This window comes from Vicugna pacos, chromosome 3, assembly GCF_048564905.1.
Source record: "Vicugna pacos chromosome 3, VicPac4, whole genome shotgun sequence".
NCBI classification, from domain to species: domain Eukaryota; kingdom Metazoa; phylum Chordata; class Mammalia; order Artiodactyla; family Camelidae; genus Vicugna; species Vicugna pacos.
The window spans coordinates 15665153-15690632 of NC_132989.1; the positions used below are offsets into that span (position 1 = coordinate 15665153).

At 43.6% G+C, this 25480-nt stretch overlaps 2 protein-coding genes across 5 annotated transcripts in view; one reads left to right on the forward strand and one right to left on the reverse strand.

Annotated features, from left to right (window-relative positions):
* Positions 1 to 12829, reverse strand: part of ABLIM3 (actin binding LIM protein family member 3) — a 165751-nt gene extending 152922 nt beyond the window's left edge. Inside the window, exon 1 of one of the 2 annotated variants that reach the window (XM_072955102.1) lies at positions 12424 to 12829. The gene's annotated coding sequence lies outside the window, so the exon portion shown is untranslated. Of the gene's footprint in view, positions 1 to 8561; positions 8645 to 12423 lie in introns of those variants that run through there. The other variant, XM_072955098.1, reaches the window with a different exon arrangement.
* SH3TC2 (SH3 domain and tetratricopeptide repeats 2) overlaps positions 4192 to 25480 on the forward strand; it is a 58748-nt gene continuing 37459 nt past the window's right edge. Inside the window, exons 1-7 of one of the 3 annotated variants that reach the window (XM_072955072.1) lie at positions 4251 to 4339; positions 15077 to 15175; positions 18446 to 18573; positions 19276 to 19368; positions 21677 to 21782; positions 23392 to 23535; positions 24590 to 24791. In XM_072955072.1, the coding sequence (XP_072811173.1) occupies positions 4288 to 4339; positions 15077 to 15175; positions 18446 to 18573; positions 19276 to 19368; positions 21677 to 21782; positions 23392 to 23535; positions 24590 to 24791 (824 nt within the window). In that variant the 5' untranslated portion in view covers positions 4251 to 4287. Of the gene's footprint in view, positions 4340 to 15076; positions 15176 to 18445; positions 18574 to 19275; positions 19369 to 21676; positions 21783 to 23391; positions 23536 to 24568; positions 24792 to 25480 lie in introns of all 3 variants that reach the window. The other 2 variants (XM_006204465.4, XM_072955078.1) reach the window with 2 other exon arrangements.

Here is a 25480-nt window from a genome sequence, read left to right on the forward strand (position 1 = left end):
TTTAAGTAGGGGGTGAAGATTAGATGTGGAATTTTCACATAAGCATGTAATAAGAGCTCCGTCAGCATTTCTTCTTCTTCTTCTTAGTGTCCACAACTAACACAGTGCTTAAAGTAGGCAACCAGTAATGTTCACTGAATAAATAGGTCACTGATGACTGAACCAGAAACTCACAGGCCTCCATCTCTGCTCTCTCCATCATCCGTCCTCGGGCTCATCTGAACCGAAGTACTGTTTCCTGAACTTGTCCCCACTGTCAATCCTAGCACCTTTGCTATGGCTTTTTTCTTCCCACCTATGTGTGCCTGTCAAAATTTCATCCTTCAAGGGCCACAGTCACACGCCACCTCCTCCATGAAGCTTTCTTTGCTTTTCCTGTTGGTACATGCTAACTTCCTCCTCATATCTCCAGTATGTGTCTATATCCCCATGAGCCCCAAGTCTAAGTTTCCAATAGAGGCCTTTCCCTTGAACTCTAGACTTGGGTATCCTACAGCCTGTTCCACGTCCTCCAGTGGATGGAGAATAGACTTCTCATACTCAACACGTCAACCCAACCAATCAGCCAAGCTTGCCCCCACCCCCGGATGTCTCCTCTCCAGTCATGGCTACCATGCTCCTTGCAGGTGCTCAGGCCCAAACATGGGGAACCCCCCTCACTCCTCCTTCTCTCACACCCTGAGTTTCATCTGCAGACAGTTCTGCCTCCACCTCAAAGTAAGTCAGAATCTCGCCACATCTCACTGCCTCCGCTGCCCCCACCCTGGCCCAAGACACACTTCCTCTTACTTGGATTACTGCAGTCGCCTCCTGCTCCTACGATTCTTTCAGATCATAAATCACATCATCATTCTTCTGCTCAAACCGCTGCAGTGGCTGCCATTTCACTCAGCGTGACAGCCACGCCCCCACACTGGTCTAGCAAGCTCGGCATCCTTGGGACGCTGATCCCTCTCCCCCCGCACTGGACGGTCTTTAGTTATCCTTTGGACCCCTCTTCACCTTTCTCTCCCTTGTTCTGCTGGATGCTGGCCTTCACAGGCGTCCTCAGCTCAGCTCTCTCATCCTTTGGCTTCCAGTTGTGCTCAGTCAATGGAAGACAGGAGGTGAGAGGATGGAGCATTTATTCCTCTGGCCCCTGTGCATACATGGCCTTGGCCAGCCTGTGGCTGTGTTCCTCTATTAATGATACAGCTCCTGTTGTCAGCTCTGGCCTGCAGCCATTTCTTGCTACGTTCTGACAGCCACTCTCTCCTCTTGTCCCTTCAGCCTTAGGGATGCTAACGACTTTTTAGTCTTCCCAGCCCTAGGGTGCCTCACCATCCTTGCTGGTTCACTTTAACCCTGCCCACATTTTGGTGAATAGTTCTTTCTTTAAACTCTTTTAATTACTCCTTTGAGGGTGCCCTCTGCTTCCTGCCCTATTCTTACTCTGCTCAAGTTATACCCTCTCCTGCTCCTTTTCTAGCTGGGCACACTTCTGCCTCAGGGCCTTTGCACTGGCACTTCCCTTTTCCTGGCAGGGGCTCCTGCAGGATGCCGATGATCCCCCTGCCCTCTCCTCATGTCACTCATTTGTCACCTTCTCAGTGACAATTTCTCTCTCCACCCTTTTGAAAACTGCAGCCCCTCTACTCTGGCAGTTCCATTCTTTTTTTTGCATAACACTTTCTGCTATCTAACACACTGCATAAGGTACTTATATATTCTGTTTCTTGTCTTTCTTCCCTCACTAGAATGTAAGCTACACAAGGGAGAGTCTTTTGTCTGTTGTGTTCACTGCTGTATCCTTACAACTTAGATCAATGCCTGGATGTTGCAGATGCTCTGTAAATATTTGTTCACGGAATAATGCGATTGAATAAGGGACCTGTTGTTCTGATCTCTCATATGGTCTGCATTTGTTTTCTAGGTCTGCCCTCACAAGTCAGTCATGTGACTGCTCTATTTAGTGTCTTCCATTGACTCCTCTCTCACTTGGACTAAAAGCTGAAGTCTTAAATGGCCTTCAAGGTCCTACACAATCTGGCCTCCTGCTGTTTTCTCCGACCTCACATCTATATCCTGCCCTGACTCACTAGATTCCAACTATACATGCTTTTCTTTTAAAACATGCCAGGTAAGTTCCAGCCCCAGGGCCTTTGCACTTGCTGTTCTCTCTGTTTGGAAAGCTCTTTGTTCTTGCTAATTCATCTGAGCTACCCATAAGCAGAGAAGCACTGGTTTCTTGCATCCCAAGAAAAGCACTGACTTTATTGAGAATGAACCATTTATTTCAGATTTGCCAAAATGTATGTCTCAACCAACTGCCTTGGGGTGTCCTCTCTGACAGATGGCCTAGGGATCCTTCCACTGGTTGGTCTTGATCATTTACAATTTCTGACCTCTGCTGATGTGCCTGTCTAGGAATGGTGCGCAGGCAAGTCAAGGAGAAATGTTAAGTCTGAGCATTTGTCATCATGTGCAAGTTAGACCTTGGTTTCTCTTCACTGATTCTCACATACCTCCCAAAGTTTTGAGTGGCTGCTTTCTAAAGAAACCCTTACCCTTTAATGTTAGGCCCAAGAAAACATTCTAATTCATACTTAAAACACTGCTTTGGTGAGGGAAAAGACATGAGATATGTTATGGAAGTGGATACTCTAAGCAGATCTATGCAGAAAAATATCCTCCACGGTGGCTTTGTGATCAGAGAGATGCTCTGCCCTGCACTCTCTTTCCCCACACCAGACCCCTATCGCAGACCCTCCAGAAGCGGTCAGCTAGCTCCAGAAGCCTCAGTATCAGATCACCGAATCCTTCCTCATTGTAGGCATAGAGAGAGCCTGAATATCATGAAAGTGAAGTTCTTGGGCTGTGGAATCAACTAGACCTGCTCAAGCCTTAAATCTGACATTCATAAATGGTGGGGCCTTGGGCAAGTTATACACCCCTCTGCGGTAGTTTCCTCACTTACAAAATAGAGATGACAATGCTGGTATGATGAGGCTGTTACGAGATTTAAACGAAGTCATGTATGATGAATGCCGGCGCCACAGGGAACATCCAGCCACTGGGAGTCAAGATGAGTCAGCATGGAGACTGAAGCCAGACTTCAGAGACATGGCTGAGACCCTGTCACCTGGGGCTGAGCTGATGCGTGCATCGGATGCCCCAGATCACTCCAGTGAGACGGACCCCTAGGCTGTCCTTCACATTGTCACCCCAGTGCTCCTCCCAGAATATGAACTTGACCAGGCCACCTCTCTCCTTACAGTGCTTGTGAGACTGACCTCAAGTCTAGCCTCCAAGCAGCCTGCAAGGCAGGCCGCCTGGACCCTGCCTTCCCTCGACCCACAGCTCCTCACTCTTTAGACCACTCGTCACTGACCTTGGCTCCTGGCATTAGGGAAACAGTAAGTAATTAGTGATCCTTGAGCTTGGTTATTGGATCAGTCTGGCCTCTGTCTAACCTCATTGGCATTCAATAGTATTTTCTCCGTCTCTTTTAGGAGATGTCATGGGTGATTTTATGAAATTCAGCCATACTGTGTCAACTGCATACCCCTTCCCTGCTCCTTATCCAAAATGGTAAAGAGTTTGGTCTGGTGGGGCCCATTTTTTGTGCATACTTGTATCCTTCACATACTTGGTCCCCCATCCTCTCACCTGTAAGATGCTGGGCTACATCAGGTGATTTCTGGGATTCCTTCTGACCAAGACTTTGGGAGCCAGGACTGGGGATTGGCTCGCTGATGCTGCTGGGGGTGAGGTGAGACGCTGCGCCCACAGCTCCAGCTTCACCCAGACAACCAAGGGAGGTGTTTGCAGAGAGAGGCTGGGTGGGGAGCCCTTTCCCAGTGGCAGGCAGGTCAGTGTGGGTCAGGCCAGTCAGGGAGGGAGCAAGAACAGCAGTTTGATTCCTGGGATGCTCTCTGCCCTCCTCCCCCACCCTGACCACCCCGACAAGAACCATACTGTGTGTCTCAATCCTAGAATGTGTGGAATGTGCCACAGCCTGATAGGCATGAAGTGATCTGCAGAGAGGCAGGGAGGAGCTCTGCTCCCTAGTCAGAGGCCTGACAGTGCAAGGACTATGGGTCCTGAGGGCTGGGCTGCCCCTCCCATCCTCCCTGGGCCTCCTGCTGCAGCCAGGATATCAAAGGCTGCATTGTGCACTGAGCAGGACTTGGTCCCTCGTGTGCCAGGGAGGAGGCGGGAGGAGGGACACCACTGGGAGGCTGTTCCCTCCCATGCTCCTCTGGCTGGTGTTCCCAGGGGCCTCGGTCCAGGGAGGATGGTGCACACATGGGTGGCTGCTTCTGCATCCCGGGGGAGCCAAGTCTGTCCTGGGGCCCAGGTGAGTTTCCTGGGGGGCTCTGGCCTGTGGCTTGGCCGAGGTGGTGGGTCCAGTGAAGGCTCAGAGAACTGCTGGGTTGGGGGAACTGCTCTTCCAAAGGCAGGAGATGGTTGTGCTTTCTGGCTCCTTCTCCTCCCTCTCTCCCTTAGTGTTTGTCATTCGGGGCTTGTGAAAAGGGAGTGAGGCCTGGGGAGCATCTACCTCTCCTGAAGAAAGAGGCTTTGAGCTCACTCTGCAAGGAGAGCAGAGAGCTGCTCTTGGCTGACATTCCCAGGGCATGACGAAGCCTTTCCTTCCTTTCCTCCCAAGATTCCCTAGGTCAGGAAGAAAGCTCAGGCAGTGAGTTCCTCTGGGACCCAGGGGTGGTCTTAAACGTGGCCTCAGTCATCCAACCCTATTTTCATCAGGGTTGATGTTACTGGAGAAAAACAGGCAGTCTCGTGCCTCCTACCTCTTACAGTGTGATTTTTTTTTTCGGTGTGTCAAATTGAGGCCATTAGAGGTATTGCTCTAAGAAATTGCATTCTGAGACTTGCCATAAGGTGACCAACTGTCACAGTTTGCCTGGAACCGAGGGCTTCCCCAGGATGTAGTCAGTGCTAAAACTGAGACAATCTCAGGCAAACTGGGGAGGTTGATCACCCTAATGCAAGCTCCTTGCCTCTTTCCAGAGCAGGATCAAGGTCTCATGTATGGCATTCATCAGGATGAGTGGTGGCTTTGGGAGAGAAGTGTGGATTGGAGGAGGACTTGCTTGGGAGACAGAAGAGCATTACATCAAGAAATCCTTTCTAACCTTTATTAGGATTCCACGTTTTCCTGCCTTGTTTCCTTGGTGGAGGAGCCCAGGAGAACCCACAGCCAAGGCTTTGGTCTGATAGATTACTCCCCCCTGTAGTCTTAGGACCTGGCTTCGACACTGTGGAAGGTACTAGAGCTTCTAGAAGTGAACCTGAAGCAGCTATGTTCTGCTTCCTCTGCCTGAAGTCCCAGCCTAGGCACCTTGGCACCTCCAGCAGGGAGAGGCTCCCAGACTAAAACTATAAGCAAACAAACCCCCAAATAATGTCCTTGGCACAAAAGGGATGACCTTCAGCTAGGAAACATTCTGTTTCTCCAGATTTTGAAGATGTATACACTTTTCAGACCCTCCCCCTTGACCCTGTTGTCACTGCACCCCATGGGAGCAGACATTGCATGGGGGCTGGGGGGACATGAAGGATGACTGCCTATAAGTCAGGGACCTGGGTTCTAGACCGGACTCAGTCTACCTCCTCTTAGGCAGGTATCATTTTGGTTAGCCACCTGGCCTTTGAGGCCAGAACATCTGGACTTGATTGATCTTGGTTCTTCTGACTTGCCTTGAGCAATTTTATTTAACCTCTCTGTGTTTCAGCTTCCTCATCTGTAGATTTTATGATATAATTATACCTTCCTCATAGGGCTGTGGGGATTAAGCCTACATGTGAAATACTTAAAACAACCTGGCACGTAATTAATTAAGCACAATGAATAAAACAAGCCATATTAATCACATTTTTATGACCCTAGCATATCTTACTCCCTCTGGGCCTCCCTCTGCTCACCTATAAAATGAGGGGTTTCTAAACTTGGCCAGTGTCTTGGGGAGAACTGCCTCTGCTCCCTGACCCCTACCTTCAGCCAGAACAGCTGTGCTTCTGTTTGACATCCTGTTTTCAGCCCAAGATTTCATCTAAAAGAATTCTGTAGTTCATAACCAACCAACCAACCAACCAACCAACCAACCAAACGGCTAACCAACTCTGAAGAAAGCATTCTCAAAGTCCTTATGACACTATCTGCCAATTATTTTGTTGTTTCACTAGACTCCTGCCATTGAATTGTTTGGCATCCTGTATTCATTTTTTTCACCAAGAGTCAGCCTGATACTCATTTCTGTTGAGGTTTTTCATGCTGTCTCCCAACTGTTTTCCCTACTTGTCAGGGCGTTTCCCTAGGAAGGGTGATATGGGTATTGTAGGTCTGAGGCCAGTTGTTATAAACATCCCCTTCTAGGTTCTCCTATGTATCCTAGAGAAATGGAACAAAGTATAAGACACATCCTGGAGTCACCTAATGATTGCGTGACTTTAGGCAAGTCTCTTTTATTCTTCGAACCTCAGTTTTCCAGTCTGGAAACTGGACCTAATGGTGATCCATGTGAGCCAGTATCTATCACATGGACCTTTTGTGAAGACGAAATCAGATCATTCATCTCTTGGATTTAGCAGTGCCTCTAGCTTTGGACAGTCCCTCAGTAATTGTGGGCTGTTTTATTGTTAGCTAATAGGGACCACCCCACATCCCTTCTTTCTAAATCCCGACTCCACCAGAGTAGGAGTCTGTACCCATTTCTTAGGCTGCTTCTGCCATTGTGTCTGTTTCAGTAGGAGTCAACAGTGAGGACCAACAGTCCTCAGGGGTTAGGGAGGCAGGGAAGGAGAAGGCTCTTGACCACACTGAGCCCTGGACCGCTGCCCAGCTGGTTGACCATACTGTGTCACAACGACAAACGTTGTCCCTGATGCCCTCTTGGTGTGCTGCGTTTGCATACATAGACTCTGCCTGCAGCATCTGTTTCCGTGACGTTTCTCACTTGCTCACATAAACCTTCCTATTGCCCGTGGGTAGGGGTGGGTTTCAGGTAACTGCCCTCATCTCTCACTTCTGGGCGCCTGGAGATTCTTGCCACTGTTAAACTACAGATGTTCGTTTAGGATCATAGAGCAAGTCATGCCAAGATTTGTTGGTCTAGAAGCTTCTAGCATTGCCCCCTTATCTTTTAAAACTATCTTGAAGAAACCTGGAAGACCTACATCCTTAAACAGAGGATGTAGGAGCGATACACTTAGCTACATTGATCCCTGGTGTTTGTAACTTTCAACATTTTTGGTAAATATGAACCATCAGCATAATTATAGGAGATGGGGGTGGGTAATGAATGCTGACACAAGTAAACAATGCTTCACATTTGAACTTTTAAAAACATGTGAGGCATTTTGAACATACTGATAATAGAGAATATTAGAAGATGCAAAATTCTACTTTATGTCATATTATCTTCAGAATTTCTTTATTCCTTTCTTTTACTTTTTGGAAAAATAAAACATTACAGATATATTTAGGGTCCCCTGGTAATTTTTCCCAGTCTCATTTCCTTTTCTCCCTCTTCCAAATTAATCACATTCATGGTGGTTTTGTGCTTTGATTATATGTCTGTGTGCTTATAATCATTGCAAAGAATTTATTTTGATGATTTTTAAACTTAAAATGATGTCATTATGCAAGTTGTTTTTTCTTTGGTTCATCATTATGATCTAAGATATATTCACGTAGCTATAGCTGTAGTTCTAATTTGGCATCTGTCTCAACAAAGACAATATGGGTTTACAATATAAAAACTGCTGGTGGTATACTTGTCTGGTCAAAGAAGAAAACTGCGGGTGGAGGAAAAAAAAACATGCAGGGAAATGTTTATTGGTTAGTTTTCTTCTTAAAGATGGGAGTGGTGGTGGATGGGAAGGATCAAAGAGAGACTGAGAGAGGAGAAATGGGGGTGAATCCTCATTTCCAGCAAGTTTCTGTGAGTGAAATATTTCCCAGTTGGAGACCTAGACCTCAGAGTTCTGAGGTTAGGTTTCTGAAGTGGAAACAACAAGGTCTGCATCCAGTGATTTGGATGGCCTCTGACTCTGTTGCTAAATTGCTGTTTGACCCTGGTAAAATCACCACTCCTCTCTGGGCCTTAGTTTCTCAACAGTAAAATTAAGAGTGGAACTCAATGACCTTCTTATTCCCTTCTAATATTCATTTTCTATAATGATTTGCTCTCCTCATTTTAACTCTCATATTCAATATGCCAAAAGATCTTCCCTTTTCTTACGTTAAAATACAGTGTCATTCACTTTATTCCCTGACTTCACATTTGTCAAGATCACAGTCCACATTCTCACACTCATACCCCTTGACTGCCATTTAGTTTTCCACCTGGCCTCCTTGCCTCTCCTCCTTGCCTCTCCCTGTGCTTCCTGTGCTACCTGAGGTAGAATTTCCACTTTTGTTTTGCCACTCTCATGCTCAGGAGTGTTTCATGGCTCCCTATTCCTTGCTATATCCATTCTAAATTCCTCCACCTTCCTTAAAATGCTCTCCCTATCCTGATTCTACTACATTTAACAATTTTAGCTCCATGATCACCCACCTCTCCGGTGTGTCCTCTGCCAGCTCATGTGCACGCAGAATTCACTCACCACTATCCTGCTGATCTCTTTATCAGTAATCCTGCTTTTCCACCACCCATATAAATCTACCAACAAAATAAAAAGGAAGCCACAGATGGGGGGTAATATCTGTAAACCATATATCTGATACTTGTATCAAGAACACACAAAAAATCTTATAACTCAGTAATGAGAAGGTAAACAACCCAATTAAAAAATACAGACACTTTCAGTCAGAAAATATAGGGATGGAAAATAAGCAAATGAAGGAAGTCTCAACACCACTAGTTACCAGGGAAATGTAAATTGAAACAATGAGCTAAAACTGTGTGCCTACTAGAATGGCTACAATGAAAAAGAATGATACTATCAAGTGTTGATGAGGATGTGAAACAAGTAGAACTTCCACACACTACTGATAGGAATGCAAAATGGTACAGTCACTTTGGAAAGCAGTTTGGCAGTTTTTAAATAAATTAAAAAACATTCTAATTGAATGTAGTAACTTTCTCTGATCAATAATAACAATAAAACTGAAACTAGCTTCCAGAAGGTAATTTATTTTTATTCTATATGATAGCTTTTTCCCTCCAGTTTTATTGAGATATAACTGATATTTAGCACTGTAAAATTTTAAGGTGTATAGCATAAAGGCTTGACTTCCATACATCATGAAGTGATTATCACAATAGGTTTAGTGAACATCCATCATTTTCTACAGACACAAAGTTAAAGAAAAGGAAAAAATTTTTTTCCCTTGTGATTTGGGTCCTCTCTCTTTTTTTCTTGATGAGTCTGGCTAAAGGTTAATCATTTGTATTTATTTTTCCAAAGAACAAGCTCTTAGTTTCTATTGTTTGTTCCTCTTTTTCTAGTTCCTTTAGCTGTAAGTTTAGTTGTTTATTTCTGATTTTTCCTGTTTTTCAGGTTAGGCTTGTACCATCATAAATCTGCCTCTTAGAACTACTTTTGCTGTATCCAGTAGTTTTTGGATCATTGTGTTTTAGTTTTCATTTGTCTCCAGGTTTGTTTTTTTTTTAAGTTTCTTCTTTGATTTTTTTCAGTGATCCACTGGTTGTTTAGCAGCATATTGTTTAGCCTCCACATGTTTGTCCTCTTTGTAGTTTTTTCCCTTGTAGTTAATTTCTAATCTTACAGTTTGGTGTTCAGAAAAGATGCTTGATATGATTTCAATTTTATTAAATTTCCTGAGACTTGTTTTGTGACCCAGCATGTGATTTACCCTAGAGAATGTTCCATGTGCACTTGAAAAGGATATGTATGGAATAGATGGAATGTTCTATATATATTCTGTTCATCTTGTCTAATGTGTCACTTAAGGCTAGTGTTTCCTTATTGATTTTCTGTCTAGATGATCTGTCCATTGATATATTTGGTAGGTTCATTATGTTTCCTGACCTTGGAGTAGTGGTCTTTTGCAGGAGATGTTTTATGCATCCCAGCAGTGCACTCCCCTCTGGTCACCAGAGCTATATTTTCTGGCCAAATATTCTGGAGGTTTGCCTTTCTGATCCAGGACCCTTGGGCTGGGGAGACAAAGGTGGGGCCTGGACCCCTCACTCCTGGGGGAGAACCTCCACCATTGTAATTATCCTCCCATCTGCGGGTTGTCCACCTTGGAGTGTGGGACTTGACTATATTATGTCTCTGCTTCTTCTACTTGTCCACCCGTTTTGTTGCTGCTTCTTTATATCTGTAGTTATGGAAGATTTTTCTGCTAGTCTTCTGGTCTTCCTCATCAATAGTTGCTCTGTAAATAGCTGTAATTTCAGTGTGCCTGTGGGAGGAGGTGCGCTTAGGGTCTTCCTCCTCTACCATCTTGGCCACTCCCCTGTGTGATAGTTTCTTGATGGGATCTCTGGTTCTTTTTCAAAGCCCAGCTCAAGTCTTCAAATTCTTTCATGCTGAAATATAATTCCATGTGTAAAAGAGCTCTGTAAACTATAAATCTCTGCACAACTATTAAGAGCTCACTGCTTTTCCAGATTTCCTTATTGTTTCCCAAGGAACTGTCTTCTGGTTCATAGGTCCCAAAGCATTTGGTGCATTGGCTCGTTCTACTCCAGAGATTCTCATACTGTAGAGAACATAAGAAACCCCTAAGGTGCTAGTTAAGAACGCATGTCTCCTGACTCTGCCCCTAGATATTCTCAGGTAGAGTTAAGTGAGGAGGGTTTCAGAAATATTTTAAAATTCATCTTTTTTTGGGAGGGGAACCTATCATTCCTACAGAATTGTGTATGAAATTATATGTATATAGCCTGGTAAATTTTCACAAGGTTCCTATAGCTGTTAATTCATTTTTTCTCATTGGTATACTGTATTTAATCATACATATCATCATTTACTTACCTATTCTAGTGTTGACGAACATTTGAGTTGTTGCCAGGTTTGGGCTGTTATGAATTGCTACTGCTCTGAGTATTTTAGTAGATATGTTCTGGTGAACATATGTATGTATTACTTGGGATAATAGTGGGTGGAACTGCTGAATCTTATACATGTGTATCTGTGCATATGTTTAGCTTGAGTTGATACTGTCAAACAGTTTTCCAAAGTGAAAATTATCAAAATTTATTCTCACACTTGCAGTATTCAGGAGTTCTAGTTGCTGTGTATCCTTATAAACACTTGGCTTTACCTGTTTGTTTGTTTCATTTTTGCCAATCTGTGTAGTGATGTTCCATTGTAGTTTTTTTTTTCATTTTCCTGATGAGCTTGAGAAAATTTTCATAAATTTATTGGCTGTTTGGATATTATCTTTGGTGAAATGCCTATTCAAGGCCTTTGCCCATTTTTCTAGTAGGTTACCTACCTATTTCCTAAATATTTTTAGCATTCTTTATATACTCAGGATTTGAATTCTTTGATGAACATACATATTGTCTACAGCTCCTTCTATGCCAATATACACATTACTTTTTTTGTGGGTAGTATTTTTCCATCTTGTTTAAGAAATCACTGGCTACCCCAAGTTATGCAGATACTCTTCTCTGTTTTGCTCCAAGTTTATTTGTTTTCTTTATCGGTATCTTTTTTTTTAAAAAGCACCTAAATAATTCTAATGCAGACTATCCACAAATCACACTCTGAAAAACTCTGCAATTTTCCGCTCTAAACCTCACATGCCCTTTAAGAGCTGTGCATCCCGCCCTCTCCTCCAAACCAAGGTCACCATCTTGGACTTCCTTCTTCAAGGTGGGCTAATGCCAGAGGCCCTCATGGTCCTCAGGCCATTGTCTCTTTTCATGTATCCTTACAACAGGGATAAACTCACAAAGCTTGCCAGGGCTGGGTGTAAATGAGTGAGCTGGCGGTTTGGGGACTGTGATGACCAGAGAACAAATGCCCCACAGAGATGGCAGCAACCACCCAGTCCCAGATAACTGTTGCCAGATGAGCATGAAGGCCCCAGGCAATAGTTTTTCCAGTTTTCAAAGCCAAGGCAAGCATCTGGGTTATGTAAAACACCCTGATTTCTAAATGATGTAGAGCAATTCAAACTTTAAAAATTAACTCTGTGGGGAAAAAAAGAAAAAAAATGTTCGTGGGTTTTCTGTGGCCTCTGGTATACCAGTTTTCAAACTTTGTCCTAGAGGAGGGAATCAGGCTGCCACTCCAAGTGTGACCCTGGGACCAGAGCATCTCCTGGGAGCACATCTGAAATCCAGAAACTCAGGCTTTTAACTGCTGAGGCACAATCTGCATTTTATCAATAATCCCAGGTGATTCATACACTCATTAAAGTCCGAAAACTTTATGTAGACGTATGGTTCTTAATAACTGGCTCAAAGAATCATTTGGGGAACTGGAGAAAAATACCTGTATAGATGTGGCGAGGCGCTCTCCTGGGCGGGGCCTACGCAGGGTCGGACGAGGGATAGACGTTCATGGCGAAAGGGGCCGCTCTTCCTGTCTGCGGGCCCCTGGCCTCTCCTCCCCGCCCGTTGGTGGCGTGTGGGAGGCCGCGGTGCGGAGTCCAGCCGACCTCGGTCTCCCGCCCATGCCTCAAGGTGCCGGCCGGGCGGGGGTCGCCTGCCGCAGCGGGCACTCTGGCCTGGGCGTCTCGGCGCGTCTCACGGGCGCTGCGTGCCCCCCGTCGTGCGTGCGCGCGTCTCGCTCGGCGCTCCGCGGTGCGCCCGCAGCGCTCCAGGTCGTCCCCCCGGTGCCGAGGCCGAGCGGTGGCGACGTTTTCCTGTTCCTGGCGAGCCCCTCGCGTCCCCACTGCGGTGGTGCGTCCCGTGAGCAGCTCTCTTCGGGGGGGGAAGTGGGGTGAGACGGTAAGGGAGGCACGCCTGTCCGCCTGGTGGGGGGCAGGTGCCTCGTCGTGGTCGCCGTCACGGCGCGCCGGGCGGGACGGCCTTGGCCCCCCTCCCCTTCGCCGGGCTTGCACGCGGGCGTGTGAGAGACTGTGGCGGGCTGGGCGAAGAGAAGCGGGGGCTCTGTCAGACTTTTCAGACGAGCTCCCTCGTGAGGCAAACGGACGAGCCTGAGTGAGCGGAGGCTTTTCCCGGCGCTGACCGCGAACGCTCACGTTGGCGCCACTCTTATCCAGGCCGCAGCCCCCACCCCGCCCAGCCGGGAGGTGGCACCTCTTCACATGCCTCCGTGGGCCCGAAGGGTGGGGTGGGGGACGACTCGCCCTCGGTGAGAAAGCCTTCCTTCTTTAGCCATCCGAGAGGGAGCTTTGAAGTACCGGACTCCCCCAGCTTCCACTCCTCCAAAGCGTGCAGTAACCACCCCTGCCATGTAGGCAGAACCCCTCACCTTCGCCTGAGGGGTGCGCGCGCCCCGCGGTGGGGCCCAAAACCGCTCTTAAAAAAAAGGAAAAAAAAAATGCCTGTGACTGGGCTGCAGTACGAACGACTTAAACCAGCATTTCTGGAGATGAGGCCCAAGCACTGATATTTTCAAAAAGCAATCTGGGTGATTTGAATAGGCAGCCACGGTTGAGAAGCACTAATTTAGATTAAGCCCTCATTTATCACTGGGAACAGCGAAATCTCAAAAAATAGATGAAATATCTTGATGAACGTGACTTAACTAATGTATGGGAGACTCTGATTTGTGCTTAGACTCCTATCTCATGATTCCCAAGCCAGAGCCTTTCTGCTGCAGTTACCTTTGGTTCCTGGGGGCAGAACTACAAAATGATCCTGGTCGACTACAGCTCATTACTGCCAGCTTTCCAGCTAAGCTGTTAGCTTTCAGCACTGACCCCTAACAAGATTTACTAGATGAAGAGCTGTGAACTGATGGTCCTCTCCTTCAGCCTGTTCAAGCCAAAATCTATTTCATTCTCCCTGTTCATCACCCGCCAAAAAGTACTAACTGTTTCCACTATGAAGAAATGGAAGATCCACAGCTTGGGTCTCAAAATCCCAGTATATAGGGACAGAAGGAGGCAGACTCCTGGCAGCAATACGAGGATTTGAGTTCAGCTTTAATCAGCAGTGACTGGATGGAGTGTGATTACTTCATCCCTTATCATTTTAGGGCTGCATCAACAGAAGCACAGGTCCAGAATGCAAACCTAGTAGGTCTGCTTGACTTTGACCCATCAACATTTTACAATTGAAGAAGTTGGGTGAATTAGATGAATGACTCACAAATAGTGTTTGAGCCAAGATTCCAAACCCCTCTTTCCAGTATCAGGTAATGCTCATAATATTCTGACCCCATAGTAGAGTGCTTGAGCAGTTGCGTGTTCAAAACAACAGAGTAACCGAAAGTAATGGGTTAAGAACTTGAGTCCTCTTGTTGTATTTTGAGGATACCATGAAGGAGGCCCATATTCCATACGAATAACTTGTGAGATTCCCTTGTACTCTTTTATATCTACTTCCTTGTGCTTTATGGCTTCAGTCTTCTTTTTTCACCTCTGTGCCATCAAAATAGCCTCCTCCCTAAGCCTAGTCTGTGCCATGATCTTCTTTCCTCTCCTTTTCATTCCAGTTTTACAGCTGCAAAGACGGGAACATTTTGGAGAGCTGGGGAGGAAAGAAGTCCCACACAGGACTGGGCAGACAGAAGGGCAGTCTGGGGACAATCATACATTTCAGGGCCATTACAACCATGCCCCAGCCATCTCCCTAAAGATTCCACTGCCCCTTGCTCTGCTCCAGTACTGCTGTTATCCACCTTGCTGTAGCCAGATCTATAATGACCTTGTAGGTTCAGCATTTATCAAGCACCTTCAGTATACTAAGCCATGGGACTCAATCTGACCTATGGGGGGGAATTTTTTTTTTTAAATAAAGTGGGAACACCCAGGCTGCTGCAGGATTGAGAGCATGTGTCACTGTTCTTTGATAACATCTGAGTACTAAGTAATAATAAGGCAATGTTGATAACAATTAAAATTCTTCCAGGTCACCAGCCCTGGAGAAGAAATGGCGACTTGACAAAAACTTGCAATCCTTGCTTATAACTTTCTTATACTCTCACAAATGATCTTTCATTTGATATCCTCCAGGTAAAGAAACTCATTCCAAGGATCCAACCATATCGAGTGAGTTTATATCCTCATCTGAAAGTAAGGAAAAATGTTTCCTGCCACAGAACATGACTCCAGGTATCTAAATGCCAAAGCAACAACTGTTAAAAACATTTTCCATGTAGAATATTGAAGTAATCCCCTTATCAGTGGTGTCTGCAAACTCCCTCCCTCTGATCCTTTCTAGATGCTTCCATTAAATGCATCTTTGTAGGCATGACCTTGTCAATGATACTCACTTGCTCACAAATCTTCCAGTGCTCTGCATTGCCTATAAGATTAAGCTAAACCGTCTCAAGCTGACACTCAGAGCTCTTCGCAATCTGGCACATGTTAGGAGCTCCATACATATTTGCTATATTAAATAAAGTGTATTATCGAACAGATTTTAAGGTGCTGAAGGGCAGGAGTAATTTTTTGAATAATTAAATATTCTGCATAATACCTAAAAGAGTTGCTTGTCCATAATTGGTGCTCAGAAAATTTTTGGTAAATACATACATGAATAATTGAGTAAGTACATGGAGGTCATGCTTGTATTCTGTATACTACCTAAAATAGTACCTTATACAGAGTTGGTTAAGTAAATGAATAAGTGAATGAAGAAAGGATTGAGTAAGTGGGGGGGAAATTGGCTAGCAGAAGGGTGTCCGTCTCAATCTTTCAGGAGGAGAAGAAGATTTTGAAACCTTGTACTGGAAACTCCGAGGATAAAGCTGTAAAAGACTCAGCCGCTGTTATCCAGTACTAGGGACCATTTTTGAGGGCAAATCCCATGCCAAGAGCAAGCTAAGTCATCCCTACATCTTCTCATCTTCACACACTTACCTCTAGGAGGTGGCACCAAACTCCGCATTTCAAAGGTGGCAAACCAGAGTCTCAGAGAGGGAGGTGACCTCCGCAGTGTCACACAGTTAATACATGATGAGAAAGGGATTCGATCCCTGGTCCTTGTTTTTAACCATGTTGCCTCTTTGCCCCCTGAACTTATACGTCTATCCAGCATACAAAATAGAGATTTGTGAAAAAGATTTGCATTATGAATGTTTTAAAGCATATACACTATATAAGCAGATAGTGTATAAATGTCATGTCTTCTCAAACTTCTTGGTTGACAATGAGAAAAACCTGGCCCTTTATTTCTTGCTGTTATGTCAATCTGCTTATCTGTCTGTCAGCTTGGGCCATCCCTGCAAAAAGCTGAATCACCCACCATCTGTTGTTTCATGAACACAGTGGAGTCAGCATTTTGCCTTACTAGTGCACAAAGGCCAACAAACAAAGGGTACATGTAGGTGAAACTTAACCACCCCAGCCTGAGCTTGTCCATCCTTCAGCATTTTCTGCCATGATGCTGTTTCCAGGAAGGCCATACAGAAGGGGAGACTCAGCTCCAGCTGCCCACTTCTTTATGTGGAAGAGTCAAAGGCAGAATCAATGAGATATATTATTATGATTAAACCACCAGTTTTCAGAAGGATCAAAGAAATGACAAAATGCACTTCACACTAAAACTAGAGTGAGCTTGATTTATTCCCCTGTCCAGTGATGCAGAGAAGGCTCTGTAGGATTCCGCAGTGGGCCCCAAGGCACTTCTCTGAGTAGCAGTTCACTTATTTAAGTCCAGGTCTTTTTAGTTTCATAACCATGGATTCAACTGCATGGCAAGGAGATTCACACCGAAGGGGCTACCATTCATCAGGAGCTATTCTGAGACAGATTCTAGAGGGGAGTTTGGTTAAGGCTTTGGAAGGACAGGAGAGATGGGTTTGGTGAAAAGGAATTACAGAATCAGAATCAAGGTTAATTACAGTGTAACAAAATGAGGGCAGCTAGCAGTAACTGCTAGAGAACTGGGGTGGGATGGGGGTTTGTGAGAGGCAACAGCTAATACATAACCTGTTTATTGAACATTTAGTATGCACCTGGCACTGAACAAAAAGCTTTATGCACATAATCTCATTTAGTAAGCCTCTTAAAACCCCTGTGGGATAGTACTGTAAAAGCCATTCTGCTAATGAGAAAAGTCAAGCTTAGAGAGGTGCTCAGGGCACAGAGTTAACAAAGGCAGAGCCAAGTCTTAAGCCCAGGTCTGCGTGACTCCTCCTCCCTGGGCTTCACCTCCTCCTAGAGATCAGTGTGCAGTGAGGCTACTACCAGACGGAGGGTTGGACCTGGATTGCCGAAGATGGAGGGCTTGCATGAGATTAGAACACAGGCCAGGGAGGAACAGAGTGGCACAAACATCCACCTGAAGAAGCTCACACCAACGTCAGGTCAGTTGGGCATATTGTATGGGAGCTGGCCTACAGCCACAGCATTTCGAGGACTTCTAGGTTAAAGATAAGCCATTTAAAGATAGGAGTCCAGGCTGCCTGTGGACTCAGGCCAGTATGACAGGGGCCATCTCTAATGTGCTCAGGAATTTGCAAAGACCCTGGCAAGCTAGGGCTAGAAGACAGACCACTTGTGTTTATTCAGTGGACGTCTTCTCGGTTCATTGTGTTTGATAATTATTAACAGGGTCGCTACTTGTTGTCTAAAGAAGACATGGCAAAGTGCAATTATAAGATGAGCCTCCTCAGTGTGCCTTTCCCGACAAGGCTGTCTGCCCTCCAACAGCTCCATCACTGTCTCTTTACCCTATTACATTTTTTTATTCATAGCACTTCTCTCCATCTGAAATTACTGTGTTCGTGGGGTTGGTTGCTTGCCCAGAATACAAGCTCCATGAGAATAGGACTGTGTCTTTTTTGTTTCCTGCTATATCCCAGCACCTAAAACAACTTCTGTTCATAGTATTGGTTGAATAAATGTGCATTTTGAAGACATTAAAGGTTGACTTTAATATGTAAACTAATTACCCATACAAGCAATGAGTGCATTATCAGAAAGAAACAGGTTAGAGAAACTGTATGTGTGTATATATAATGTGTAAAGTATGTAATAATTATTACATATCAATACACTTCCATAAATTAGTATTCTTTGGAAACTTTCACAAACTATCCAGAGGAGGAAATGTATGTCCTAGCTGGTTCTGTGTGGTACTGTTCCTACAGTGCCAGGCAGCATAGGAATAAAGCCTGTACAAACAGAAAAAAACTGACCCACGTGCAGCAACTCCTGAGGTTCCAGAACATTCTGGACTTCAGCATTTTTTTTTTTTTCTTTCTGGAGGTAGAGTTTAAAGGAGGTGCTCAGAGAATCATTAAGATCACTTGTAATCTCTAATTAATGAGGACACCAATTTAGGGGGTTGGGTGTGAGAAACATTGGGGTTTATCTAAGTCTTTCTTCCCTATTACTGCATTTCATCCTGATCTTTCTCTCACTGTTCTCTTTAAGATCTGACGCTCTCCTTCAGTGTGAAGAGCCGCTCCAGGAGGTGTGTAAATGGTCCCTTGCAGGAAACAGCCAGGAAGAGGCTCTGGATGCTGGAGAATGAGGACCAGGAGGTGCGTGCACTGTTTAAGGTGAGCTTCGCAGAGCGGTGCAACTCCGAGTCCTCTGTGTGTCTGTCCACTACAGGCTCCCCAGAACCTAGGACAGCACTGGGAGCAAAGTAGGCCCTCAAGAAAATACCTGACTGACTGAATGAATGAAAATGTACACATTCTCTGCTCAGCAGGAATGGCTCAACCCTTGGAATCAGAGTCAGAGAAAATTTTGTTTTATATCTGCCACTATTAGTTTTATGACCTTCTGCAAGTTATTTAACCACTATAGATTAGGAATTGGTAAAACACCTACCTGATAAAGTATACTTTTTAAAAAATGTGATAAATTTGAATTTTATTTTTTATTGTGATAAAATGAACATAACAAATTTTTCCATTTTTATTATTTTAAGTGCACAGCTCAGTGATATTAAGTGCATTCACATGGTTATGCAATGATCGCCACTATCCATTCCAGAATTTTTCATCATCCCAAACTGAATCTCTGTACCCACTACACAACTCCTGCCTGTCCCCTTCCCTCGGCCACTGGTAACCACTAAGTATAATTTTTTAAGTACCAAAATTACCAGTCAAAAGTTAGTAACTATAAATATTAGAATGAGAGGAGGAAAAGGCAATAATATAAACCAATTTCTCATCTTTCATAGTAGATAGATAATATCTTCAAGAGTTAAACCAAACAGGAAGGGTATGATTAAATTATTTGCAATTTAGGAGGTGCTATTAGGAGAACTGAAGTCAGGAATGGTTAAAAGTTGCTGTAAGTACACATGGGGGAAGAAGAACATTGCTTTACACAATAAACTGGTAAGTTCCAATTATTTTTATAGTCTACATGAGTTTGATACAAATTAAGAAGAGAAATATGCCCTATAAATCTGTCATGCAGTGAAAAAAAGATAATGTCTGGTTTGTTGGGAGGAGTAAATGAGATAGCATCTGTAGAGAGCTTGGCCTTGGGCTTAGATGGTGGAATGTGCTCCAGAAATAGTAGATATATTATAAACAGCGGAGTGTTTCTGTTTTTCAGTCTTCAGAATTCAAGAACTTGAAGGCATTAGCTACTAACTGACACCATAGAGTTTCTTTTAATTTGAGTAACTTTCGTCATGGGCAGGAGCTGGGTTTGGTTGAGGGAACTGAACTGCTGAGTTTTGAGCTGGGCAGGCTTGTGGGCCAAAGCTGAGCCTGGAGTCTATTGGATCTGAGATCCAAACAGGACGTCACAGCCTCCGTGGCACACCCTGACTGTGCCCTGGCATCTTTGATTATAAAACAGGTGTAATGCCATTTTCTATTAAATCTGAGATGCTATTTGACTATAAAATACATTATTTTATGTACTTCCAAGAAAGGAAATAAATGCTTCCAATTACTTATGATGCCATGCTTTCTCCTTTTTTATTTAAGTAATGGTTAAATGTGATAAAAGTGCATAAAGTCCTATAATTACAGGGTTATTGTGAAAGTTAAATGAGGCATTGCTCATCAAGCTTTCGGCGAAGTGCCTAGCATGTAGTAAAATTCCTTGCAAGTCAGCTTTTACCGAGGACCCCTTCCCTGATTACCAGAATCTACAGATCCTCTGAGGATTTGGGGTTCCTGGGGCCTGTTGTGGGACAACCCCAGAGTTCTGACTTTGTTGAAGCAGAGCCTTTTCCTTTGGATCCTTCTGTCCTCTTCTTCTTTCCCCAGGGTCCCCTCAGAATGGAGCTCCAGGGGTCGATCTTTCATGGCAGGACCTGGCCTGGAAGGGGAGGAACGTTCAGATCATGACTTGTTATAGTCAACTCCAGAAGCTTGGACAAGTAGCAGAGAAAGATTTTAGGGGAAAACCAAGTCCAGGCATTGATTCAGGCCTGTTTTTTTCAGATATTAGAAAAGGGGGAGTTGGTGTTGCAGGTCTTCTTGCTCTGCTTGTGAGCGTGTAAACTGGTACAGCCTTTCTGGAGGGTAGTTTGGCTCCTGCATTTTAGGATTGAAAATGTGCATTTCCCAGTTATACTTCTTGGTCATACTAGTGTCAAGACAATCAAGAGTAGCTACAAAGATTTAGATATGGGATGTTTATCACGGTACCATTCAGGATATTAAAAAATTTTAAAATTCAAATGTCTAGCTATAAGAAAACATTAAGAATTATGTTAATGCAACAATGACATATTTAATGATTAAAAATGTAGATTATTTAATGACATAGGAGATGGTTCACAAAACATTGTTTAGTGACAGACAATTACAGAACAACTTTTCAGATTCCATTAATATAAAAATAGCTACGTGGAAACTCACATACAGGAAAAATATTTAAGTCAATACATGCGGTTGTCAACATTGATGATCCCTGTGGGGAGGGATTATGGATACTTTTTATTTTTGTGTGCTTTGGTTTTTCTGTTTGCCAGCTTCATAAAAATAGTTATTAAACATAGATTCACAAGTTGCTGTCTGTGATTCATCCTTCACCCTCTCACACATACTTTTTTTTTTAACACGAAAGATAACATTCTCTGCACACCGTTCTACACTCTTTTTCTTGCTGCTTTTGTTTCATTTAGCCGTGTATATTTGGAGCCTGTATGATTACACAAAGAGCTTCTTTATTCTTTTTTTGTGGGTGCATAATATCATAATATTCCATTGTGTGGATAAGCCTTAATTTATTTTAACCAGTTTCCTATTGAACATTTAGGTTATTTCTTTCTTTCTTTCTTTCTTTTTTTTGTGATGTAAAAATCAATGCCAAATGGGGAGAGTGGTCAAAAGGTACAAACTTCCAATTATAAGATAAGTCAGTCCTGAAGATGTAATGGACAGCATGGTGACTGTAGTTAACAGTACTATATTGTATATTTGAAAGTTGCCAAGAGAATAGATCTTAAAAGTTCTTATCACAAGAAAAAAATTGTAATTATGTGAGATGGTGAATATTAACTAAACTTATTGTGGTGATCATTTCACAATATGTACACATGTATCATTATGTTGTACAATCAAAATTAACACAATGTTATATGCCGATTGTATCTCAATGTAAAAAAAAGTTCATACACAACAAGCTTATTCACAAGATACTTCTGTCACCCCAGGCTGACTCACTGTTCTCTTTACTCAGGACCTCTCAGCCAGGTTGGTGGGTATCCAGTCCCAGAAGGCCCAGTTCCTCATCACCTTCAAGACCATGGAGGAAATCTGGAAGTTCTCCACCTACCTGAACTTAGGTATGACATGGAGCAGGCAGGTAAAGGAGCGCCTGCTTCTCAATTCAGCCAATTTGTAAAGCTTGACATGAAGGAATTGGTCCGGCTCTGCTAATTAAAAGTGGTAGAGCCCTAACATGGATGGTTAACCTTTAGAATATCACAAACTGCGTGGAACTAAATCTAAAGCAAATATTGCTCTGATCCGTCACATGCAGCACGTCTCTGTGTTCAGGGAGAGACTATTAGATAATCAGTCAAAAGTGGCAAGCAGTTATTGATCGTCTACCAAATTCAAAGTAGAGGTAGATATGAAATTAATGGTTAAAAAAAAAAGAAAAGAAACCAGTCTCAAGTAAGATCAAAGTAGCTGCTCAAAATAGTAAATTTCCAGATCCATGTTTCATGTTTTTACAAGAGTCAAAGAAAGAGATGAGGGAATTGTCTGCTAAAAGGGCCTCAGGATGCAGGGCTTTCTAGAAGTTAAAGAAGGATATTGGGCACAGGTCCAGTACCAGTGTGGTGGGAAATGTTTCACCTACCCTCTCCACAGAGAGTAACTCCTGATAGGGAAGTTGCAATTGGAAAGCAAAACCAAGCAAAGCAAGAGGAGGTCACTTGAGTTGGCACATGTTTTACATCTCTCATAAAATGCTGGGCTCCGTGCAGACTTACACAGGAAGCGATTTAGTGTAGGGGTGGAGGGTCAAAATGGCTCTTGGCTGGAAGGTGTAAGTTCTCCTCTTGTGGCTGTGGTGACTTTCTGCTCTCCCGACCACATGTCTCCTTCTGTGACCGTGAGAGATCCTCACTATTCAAAGTGTGCTCCGTAGATCAGCCACACCAGCATCACGTGGGGCTTGTTAGAAAAGTGGACTCCTAGGCCCCGCCCTGGACCTACTGAGTTGGCGTCTGTATAAGGTCCCGTGGTGACTTGTGTGCACATCGAAGTACAAGCAGCACAATTGTGGGAGATTCACAGTCTACGTCAGTGCAACAGAGAGTCAGAACAGAGACAGTTTTTTGCATCTTAAGAAAGGAGCAAAATTTTAATACAAGTAATATACATTTATAGGCGTGTTTAAAATACTGTCCATAATTGTTACAATTTTGTAGTTTGCACAGTGTTTGATTTGGTTTTAACAAGTGAGATCTTACTGGGCAAGGAATGAAGGGGAGTGTCAGAGTGATGTTGAAGTAAATCCTGACTCCTTCATGGGCCGTGGAGAAACTCCCCAGCCACTGCATCATCAGGGGTATGAGAATTTGAACCTGAGGTCAGTAGAACTTTACAGGGGGACCAGGAACTCCCAGAGTCAACATTGTAATCTTGAAAATTCCTCCATGGATGTGTTAGAAAAAATAATTTGATTTGATAATCTCATTATACTTTTATGGAGACCCACAATATGTTGAAAACAAATTTTATTTTAAAATGACTTGTAATTCCCTGCAGATCTGAGAAGAATCAATTCATTTTAGAAATTTTCTAGTTACCCCTCTTATGCTCTTCTAATTCCACTTAAGTTGAGTCAGATTAGGGAACTTCAGGAAGGTACTTGTTCACCGTAATCCCCAGCTATTGGCAGAAGTCATGTTGTTGAAGAATATTCTTGGCTTGACCTCGTAGGCTATGTATCTGCATGTCTGGAGCATCTCCTCTTTGACCACAAGTACTGGCTCAACTGCCGACTGGTGGAGGATACAGAGATCCAAGTGTCAGTAGATGATAAACACCTGGAAGCAATATACCTGGGACTCCTCATCCAGGAAGGTGAGCATGGAGTAGAAGTGTGGATGGGGTTCTTATGTGAATATTTGTTATCAGAGTCCCTGAAATAATGGGGTTACAAAGGGAAGCAAAAGTCATTCAAACATGAAAATAGTTACAAATGAACCCACCTGTAATAGTATCACTTCAAACATCTTTTTCAGTTTAACATTAATATCACATGAACAGCCATGTTGGCCAGTCTCACTGACTATCTGATGTTAGAACTACTTGGGGATTTTTAAGAAGATGCCCAGGTCAGAGCTCCATCAGGGCCAATTAATCTCCAGAGATGGGGGCCAAGCTTTGGCATTTTTTGAAAGTTGACCAGGTAATTCTAATGTGCACCCAAGACTGAGAATCACTATTCTAAACATCTGATACAATGTGATTGTAAAATAAAATTGCAAATCTTGCAAAACCTGCAGGATTTCATGAGATTGAGGAAAGCGATACTGAGGAACTGCTTGGAGCACCCACCAGTCTGTTTACAAGGAAACATCCAATCAAGGCTGTAACCAACCAGTTAATGACCAATGACATCACAGACATTGAAAGAACCAGTTATGCGTAGATCATTTGCAAATGATTCTTTTTCCGATTGTATTGCATGAATTATGTGTGAAGGAAAAGTTTTCATACTGTGTGACTATAAAATTTAGTTGGAGAAATTGTATTCACCTTAATCAACTTAGTTTATTTGTTCTGGTCCTAAGATTAAGCATGAGGTTGCAGTTATAACCAAAGTTCTGTTAAATATATTTTCATAAATTTTTGTTTCATTACTTTTTCAAGGTGAAGTTGCAGTTAAACCATATTCTTAAGAATTATTCAGAAATTTTGGTATCTGTTTTAAGTGACTTCTCTCTCAGTGGCTTTTTCTCCTGGTATGTTTTCTTGGAATCACAGGGACCGTCTGTAGCACCTCCCCCTTGACTGTGTTTACTTTATCGTGAGGCAGAAAAGTGTTTGGGCTCTGGATGGAAATGTCCATTTTGTGACACCCCCTTTTCACTTCCTGCTACTCCTTGGAAAGAGCTTTTCTCATTATCTACAGGTCACTTCTTCTGCAGAGCCATGTGCTCGGTGGCTCAGCCAGCTGAGAAGGAAGGAGAGTACTTGACACTTTGCAGGAATGAGTTAATCTCGGTGAAGATAGCTGAAGGTGACCCTGAGTGGGAAGGTGTGTCCTTGGTCACGGGTCAGCGTGGCCTGGTGCCAGTGTCAGCCGTGGAACCTCTGCCTCTCCCTTTCCACCAGTGAGTAACCATTTACATCCTGGTAGAGGGTCGTGGAGCAGACTGAGGTCTGCACAGAACAGAGAAGGCACACTTGCAGATTTGGACACCCATGGTGCCATGGAGGCAACAAACTCTGGGAGGCTTTTTATCTTTTGTTATTTAACAGTTAAGATTTGCATAATTCAGTGAAATGGAGACAACTCAAAATTTCAGATGGAAATATACCGCCTGGTCTCCAATGCAGTGTTTCTCAGTGTGGGAACTGGGGACAATTTGTATCAGTCATCTGGGAATTTTACTGCAGGTTCACACTCCCTGGCCCTCCTCAGACTCTCTTAGGGTTGGATCCAAAAATCTTCATTTTATATCAGCTCCTCTTAAACATAAGGGGATGTTTTTCTTACTAAAGTTTAAGAATCCTTGTTGTAAGATATTGTAAACTCAAACGTACAGAGTGACAGTAAACGTGATTCCAGGCCATGGGCCCTGTGTATGGCTCTGGCAGAGAATCTGACAGTGAGAATGGAATGGGCTCTTTTGTTATTTAACTGACAAACTAATTGCTGAGCCAGAAAACATCCTAGGCCTGCTGATATGCCTGATACCAAGTAAGTTCTCAGTAAATGTTTTTCCACTATTATAATAAAGAGTAACCAAAATAACAGTAAGACTTATCATCACTGTCATTGTTATTTTAATGGACTATT